This window comes from Colossoma macropomum, unplaced genomic scaffold, assembly GCF_904425465.1.
Source record: "Colossoma macropomum unplaced genomic scaffold, Colossoma_macropomum, whole genome shotgun sequence".
Classification (NCBI taxonomy): Eukaryota; Metazoa; Chordata; class Actinopteri; order Characiformes; family Serrasalmidae; genus Colossoma; species Colossoma macropomum.
The window spans coordinates 41,107,762-41,115,261 of NW_023494803.1; the positions used below are offsets into that span (position 1 = coordinate 41,107,762).

A 7,500-nucleotide genomic window follows, 5' to 3' on the forward strand; every position below is an offset into this window, starting at 1 on the left:
TTGGTTGGTTGGTTGGTTGGTGCTGATGGTGTGGTTTGTTGGTTGGTTGGTTGGTGCTGATGGTGTGGTTTGTTGGTTGGTTGGTGCTGATGGTGTGGTTTGTTGGTCTGTTGGTTGGTGCTGATGGTGTGGTTGGTTGGTTGGTTGGTGCTGATGGTGTGGCTGGTTGGTTGGTTGGTGCTGATTGTGTGGTTTGTTGGTTGGTTGGTTGGTGCTGATGGTGTGATTTGTTGGTTGGTTGATTGGTTGGTGCTGATGGTGTGGTTGGGTGGTTGGTTGGTTGGTGCTGATGGTGTGGTTGGTTGGTTGGTGCTGAGTGTGGTTGGTTGGTTGGTGCTGATGGTGTGGTTTGTTGGTTGGTTGATTGGTGCTGATGGTGTGGTTTGTTGGTTGGTTGGTTGGTGCTGATGGTGTGGTTGGTTGGTTAGTTGGTGCTGATGGTTGGTTGGTGCTGATGGTGTGGTTGGTTGTTTGTTTTGGTTTGTTGGTTGGTTGGTGCTGATGGTGTGGTTTGTTGGTTGGTTGGTGCTGATGGTGTGGTCTGTTTGGTGCTGATGGTGTGGTTGGTTGGTTGGTGCTGATGGTGTGGTCTGTTTGGTGCTGATGGTGTGGTTGGTTGGTTGGTTGGTTGGTTGGTGCTGATGGTTGGTTGGTTGGGGTTGGTTGGTTGGTGCTGATGGTGTGGTTTGTTGGTTGGTTGGTTGATTGGTGCTGATGGTGTGGTTTGTTTGGTTAGTTGGTGCTGATTGTGTGGTTTGTTGGTGCTGATGGTGTGGTTTGTTGGTTGGTTGGTGTGCTGATGGTGTGGTTTGTTGGTTGGTTGGTTGGTGCTGATGGTGTGGTTTGTTGGTTGGTTGGTTGGTGCTGATGGTGTGGTTTTGGTTGGTTGGTGATGTTGGTTTGTTGTGTGGTGTGGTTTGTTGGTTGGTTGGTTGGTGCTGATGGTGTGGTTTGTTGGTTGGTTGGTGCTGATGGTGTGGTTTGTTGGTTGGTTGGTGCTGATGGTGTGGTTTGTTGGTTGGTTGGTTGATTGGTGCTGATGGTGTGGTTGTTGGTTGGTTGGTTGGTGCTGATGGTGTGGTTGGTTGGTTGGTTGGTTGGTGCTGATGGTGTGGTTGGTTGGTTGGTTGGTGCTGATGGTGTGGTTGTGTTGGTTGCTGATGGTGTGGTTGGTGTGTTGGTGTGGTTTGTTGGTTGTTGTGCTGATGGTGTGGTTTGTTGGTGTTGGTTTGGTTGGTTGGTGCTGATGTGTGGTTGTTGTTGGTTGTGTTGGTGGTTGTTGGTGCTGATGGTGGTTTGTGGTTGGTTGGTGCTGATGGTGGTTGTTGGTTGGTTGGTGCTGATGGTGTGGTTGGTGGTTGGTTGGTTGGTGCTGATGGTGTGGTTTGGTTGGTTGGTTGGTGTGATGGTGTGGTTGGTTGGTTGGTGGTGCTGTGGTTGGTTGGTTGGTTGGTGCTGATGGTGTGGTTGTTGTTTGTTTTGTTTGGTTGTGTTGGTGCTGATGTTGTGGTTTGTTGGTTGAGTGGTGCTGATGGTGTGGTTGTTTTGGTGCTGATGGTGTGGTTGGTTGGTGTGGTGCTGATGGTTTGTGGTTGGTTGGTGCTGATGGTGTGGTTGTTGGTTGGTTGTTGGTTGGTTGGTTGGTTGGTGCTGATGGTGTGGTTTGTTGGTTGTTGGTTGTTGGTGCTGATGGTGTGGTTGTTGGTTGGTTGGTTGGTGCTGATGGTGTGGTTTGTTGGTGCTGATGGTGTGGTTTGTTGGTTAGTTGGTGCTGATGGTGTGGTTTGTTTTGGTTGGTTGGTGCTGGTGGTGTGGTGTTGGTTGGTTGGTATGGTGCTGATGGTGTGGTGTGTTGTGGTTGGTTGGTGCTGTGTTGGTTGGTTTGTTGGTTGGTTGGTTGGTGCTGATGGTGTGGTTTGTTGGTTGGTTGGTTGGTGCTGATGGTGTGGTTTGTTGGTGCTGATGGTGTGGTTTGTTGGTTAGTTGGTGCTGATGGTGTGGTTTGTTGGTTGGTTGGTTGGTGCTGATGGTGTGGTTTGTTGGTTGGTTGGTGCTGATGGTGTGGTTTGTTGGTTGTGGTTGGTGGTGCTGTGGTGTGGTTTGTTGGGTTGGTTGGTGCTGATTGGTGTGGTTGTTTGGTGCTGATGGTGTGGTGGTTGTTGGTTGTTGGTGCTGATGGTGTGGTTTGTTGGTTGGTTGGTTGGTGCTGATGGTGTGGTTTTGGTTGGTTGGTTGGTTGTTGGTGATGATGTGTGGTTTGTTGGTTGGTTGGTGCTGATTGTGTGGTTGTTGGTGCTGATGGTGTTGGTTTGTTGGTTAGTTGGTGCTGATGTGTGTGTTGGGTGTGTTGGTTGGTTGGTTGGTGCTGATGGTGTGGTTTGGTTGGTTGGTTGGGTGCTGATGGTGTGTGTTGTTGTTTGGTTAGTTGGTGCTGATGGTGTGGTTTGTTGTTGGTTGTTGGTGCTGATGGTGTGGTTTGTTGGTTGGTTGGTTTGGTGCTGATGGTGTGGTTTTGTTGGTTGGTTGGTGCTGATGGTGTGGTTTGTTGTGTTGGTTTGGTTGGTGCTGTGGTTGTCTGATGGTTGGTTGTTGGTTTGGTTGGTGCTGATGGGTGTGGTTGGTGGTTGGTTGTGTGGGTTGTTGTTGGTGCTGATGGTGTGGTTTGTTGGTTGGTTGGTTGGTTGGTGCTGATGGTGTGGTCTGTTGGTTGGTTTGTTGGTTGGTTGGTGCTGATGGTGTGGTTTGTTGGTTGGTTGTGTGTGGTTGGTGTGGTTGGTTGTTGGTGCTGATGGTGTGGTTTGTTGGTTGGTTGGTGCTGATGGTGTGGTTTGTTGGTTGGTTGGTTGGTGCTGATGGTGTGGTTGGTTGGTGCTGATGGTGTGGTTGGTGCTGATGGTGTGGTTTGTTGGTTGGTTGGTTGGTGCTGATGGTGTGGTTTGTTGGTTGGTTGGTTGGTTGGTGCTGATGGTGTGGTTTGTTGGTTGGTTGGTTGGTGCTGATGGTGTGGTTTGTTGGTTGGTTGGTTGGTGCTGATGGTGTGGTTTGGTTGGTTGGTTGGTGTTGGTGTGGTTGGTTGTGTGTGGTTGTTGGTTGGTTTGTTGGTTGTTGGTGCTGATGGTGTGTTGGTTGGTTTGGTTGGTTGGTGCTGATGGTGTGGTTGGTTGGTTGGTTAGTTGGTGCTGAATGTGGTTTGTTGGTTGGTTAGTTGGTGCTGATGGTGTGGTCTGTTGGTTGGTTTGTTGGTTGGTTGGTGCTGATGGTGTGGTCTGTTGGTTGGTTTGTTGGTTGGTTGGTGCTGATGGTGTGGTTTGTTGGTTGGTTGGTGCTGATGGTGTGGTTTTGGTTGGTTGGTTGGTGCTGATGGTGTGGTTTGTTGGTTGGTTGGTTGGTGCTGATGGTGTGGTTTGTTGGTTGGTTGGTTGGTGCTGATGGTGTTGGTTGGTTGGTTGGTTGGTTGGTGCTGATGGTGTGGTTTGTTGGTTTGTTGGTTGGTGCTGATGGTGTGGTTTGTTGGTTGGTTGGTTGGTTGGTGCTGATGGTGTGGTTGGTTGGTTGGTTGGTTAGTTGGTGCTGAATGTGGTTTGTTGGTTGGTTAGTTGGTGCTGATGGTGTGGTTTGTTGGTTGGTTGGTGCTGATGGTGTGGTGTGGTTTGTTGGTTGGTTGGTGCTGATGGTGTGGTTTGTTGGTTGGTTGGTTGGTTGGTTGGTGCTGATGGTGTGGTTTGTTGGTTGGTTGGTTGGTGCTGAGTGTGGTTGGTGTGTTTGGAGCGGTTATTATTATTTTTTTAGTGTTGTTTCACTGAGCCGAGTCTGTGTGTGTGTTTGTTTGGTGTGTTTGTGTGTGTTTGTGTGTGTGTGTGTGTGTGTGTGTGTGTGTAGATGATCTGAGTGAGCTGTTGCTGGGTGAAGCGAAGCTGCACCAGTACCTGAAGGAGAACCCTATAAAGCAGGGTTCCAGCCCCCGCGGGCAGCGCCCCCGCCTGGCCGAAGTGCGGAAACACCTGACGGCTGCTCTGGAGCGAGGGAACCTGAAGGTGAGAACTTACAGAACCCAAACTGTGGAACACTGATGAACAGCTGCAGCCTAGTTATTTATTTAATCTATTAATCATTCAACTATTATTTAATTAACAATCAACCCCCCCTCCTCCCTCTCTCACTCCCTCTCTCCCTCTCTCCCTCTCTCTCTCTCTCTGTAGCCGGATTATCAGCAGGAGGCGACTCTGCTGATGGGGAAGCTGTGTTATGTGGAGGGAGATTACCGAGAGGCGCTGAACCATTACAGTCGTGTTAATCTGGATGAAATGCAGCTGGTCGGAGCTCCAGTTTACCGGCTGTCCATGATCGCTGAGGCTTACGCCACCAAGGGTCAGTACTGCGTGCCTCTACAGGCTGGACGGACCTCAGGTCCACTCAGCGTCCACTCGGGAAAATCTCCGGTTCACACAGCGCTTAAACCCAGACGTCCATTCAGATTTATGATCATTAGCAGAGGTTTGTGTTCGACATGGCTGATTTACAGGTGATGCTCACACTCCGCCGCACTCCTGCTAATGAGGAGTGTGATGGACACTGAGGTGTTGGCTGTGACTGCAGCAGCTCTCTGCTCCCTCGTTAGCGTCATGCTGTTGAGGAGTGAACTGTTTATTAATCAGCAGCAAAAACTCTTTAATCAGTAAATGAACTTGAACACACTCATCATCAGCCTGTGCCAGTATTACGGCTGCTACTAATGATTGTTTTTATTGATTCATTTAGCGATTCTCTTTTCAGTTAATTGATTACTCTAATGATTATTTTATTTGTCAGATTAGAAAAATACCAGAACTGAAATTCAAAAGGACTGTTACACAGAGATTAAATTAATGCCTGTATGTCATAGGAACCCTTTACCTGAGCTGGAGCATCATGTAGATAAATTATCATTCATATTAAAGCAGAAACGTTTTTTTAAAAGTTCAGTTCTGTAAAAGTCTAATCTCGCAGTTCCTCACGGCGACTCTGACAGCCTCCAGACCGACACTCTTCACCTTCAGGAGGTCAGAGGAGCTGAGGTTCCTCTGACGCTCGGTGCTCTGAGATGTTCAGCCCTTTTCGCGATTTGCAGTGCAGTGATCTGCAATGCTGAGCAGCTGCTGCTCCTCCGAGTCTCAGTGCCGTGTATCTCCTGCAGGTCTCTGTCTGGAGAAGCTGCCGGCCGCCTCTCCATCTCTGTCCAGCCGCCCCACTGACCGAGACCAGGAGATCCTCACCTGCTACGAGAAGTCTGGAGATATCGCCCTGCTGTACCTGCAGGAAGTGGAGAAGGTTAGTTTGTAATTTGATTTTGATTTTGATTTGATTTTGTTTGTGGTGCTTCTTTATTGATTGAAGCTCAGAGAGATTTTTAATCCTTTTAAAATAAGTTTCCTTCCTTTCATTTAAAAACACAGCTGAACAGTTAGTCAGACAGAAACCATCACTGTCTAAAGAACCAATTAATTTATTCATTCACTTATTAATGTATAATTTATATTTTTATAGCATTTTAGTGTTTTTTTTTTTTTTGCTATTTTTTCTATTTGAAGAAGCAGCTGCTATTTACTGTGTGGACTGATGGAGACTTTGTTTTAAGAGAGATGAAGTTTTTAGCTGCTCATATAAATTTAATATTGGAGGTTTTATGGAGTCGGTACTGTGAGTGTGACTGGATCAGATCCCTGAACAGCTGCATTGATCAGAATACAGACAGATTTAGACCAATTACAGAGCGACTGTAAACAACAGCAACCACTAACTGCAAGAGCTGTAGAGTAACAGTGCATCTGATTGGAGAGCAGCCTGTTATGACATCATATTATTCATTCATTCATTCGTTCATTAATTTATTCATTATCTAAGCCACTTATCCTCCTGGGTCGCTGGGGGAGCTGGAGTCTATCCCAGCGCACATTTTTTCCTCCTGTTTCTTCTTCTTTATTTTTCATGCACTGAATTGAATAAATCTCAGCACTGATTATTCATCTTTTTTAAGTGTAGCTGCTGGATTTTGTTTAAGATTCTTTAGAAAAACTAAACATCCTGATTATTACTGTGTGAAAATGAAACAAACATCTGTTAGTATTTCTCCTTCTACATTTCTTGATCTCGAACCACCAAATCAGGATTGTAAAACGTATACCTGAATAGTGTGCTTGCGCTTTTAGAACTGATCCGACGTACACTTTTTGTACAGTGCTCGTCCAGACACGTTCTTTTTTCCATAGAGCTACGGGGACTGAAACTTATTCACACTGTATACACTGTACGACCTAACGCCTCTGACATTTATTCCACCACAGTCATAATATAATATTATGTTTAATAACATGATTAATGTTATTATTAATATAATGGGATATCATAGTAACCACTAAAACCAGTCTAAAAGCTCTTTAATGTTTAAACATTAATGACTGGTTTTCTGAAGCCAAATTAAAGTTTGTTCTCAAACTTTCTTTCTGGTTGTGATGATACCCAGACTTCTGTTCTCCTCTGTTCTTTTCTGTTCTCTGCTTGTATATTAAGTGTGACACCAGTGTAACGGTGTGTGTTTCTCTGTTCAGGCTCTGAGTGCTGGTCTGCAGAACCGCAGCCCAAAACCCGGCCCGGTCTCTCAGGATCAGGAGCTGGGCTACTTCCTGGAGACCGGCCTGCAGAGAGCCCACGTCATACACTTCAAAAACGGGTACCAGACTTTGGGTGTGGGTGTGTGTGTGTGTGTGTTTGTTTGGGTGGGTGGGTGGGTGGGTGCATGTGGGTGTGTTTGGGTGGGTGGGTATGTTTGGGTCGGTCGGTCGGTGGGTGTGTGGGTTTGGGGGTGTGTGGGTGGGTTTGGGGGTGTGTGGGTGGGTTTGGGGGTGTGTGTGGGTTTGGGTGTGTGTGTGGGTTTGGGTGGGTGGGTGGGTGGCTGTGTTTTTTGGGTGGTTGTGTTTTTGTGTTTGGGTGGGTGGATATGTTTGGGTCGGTGGGTGGGTGGGTGTGTGTGTGTGGGGGTGGGTGTGTGTGTGTGCGCGTGTGAGGGTGGGTGTGTGTGTGTGGGGGTGGGTGCGTGGGTGGGTGTGTGCGTGGAGGTGGGTGTGTGGGTGGGTGGCAGCTCCGTTTAGCTGTTAGCCTCGTCTTCGGGCCGTTTCCTGTAGCCGGTGCTGCTGTTACATCTCTGTGATGCTGATTGGAGCAGGGCGGCTGTTACTGAGGAGCTCTGAGTTCAGCCTGTTACAGGAGGAAGTTCACTCTGGATTTATTACTGATCAGACTGTAAAAACACAGACATTACAGATTCATACTGGGTTAAAATCACAGATTTCATCAGTAATCACTCAGATTACAGCAGCTCCCCAGATTAAACTAATCCAGCTCCTCAGAGTTTAAGACAGAACGTCTGTAATGTGATGTAAATCACAGTCAGTCAGTAGACTGCTCGTCTGTCTAGACGCTGTCAGTCTGTAGACTCTGCTCCTCCAGCAGTGTGAGTTTACAGGT

The 7,500-nt window shown here is 47.5% G+C and overlaps 1 protein-coding gene across 4 annotated transcripts in view; it reads left to right on the forward strand.

Annotated features, from left to right (window-relative positions):
- ttc7b (tetratricopeptide repeat domain 7B) overlaps window positions 1–7,500 on the forward strand; it is a 32,792-nt gene that overhangs the window by 1,882 nt on the left and 23,410 nt on the right. For all 4 annotated transcript variants that reach the window (XM_036592966.1, XM_036592968.1, XM_036592969.1 and 1 more), the window contains exons 2-5: window positions 3,880–4,034; window positions 4,200–4,368; window positions 5,174–5,307; window positions 6,585–6,706. In XM_036592966.1, coding sequence (XP_036448859.1) covers window positions 3,880–4,034; window positions 4,200–4,368; window positions 5,174–5,307; window positions 6,585–6,706 — 580 coding nt within the window. The remainder of the gene's footprint in view (window positions 1–3,879; window positions 4,035–4,199; window positions 4,369–5,173; window positions 5,308–6,584; window positions 6,707–7,500) is intronic.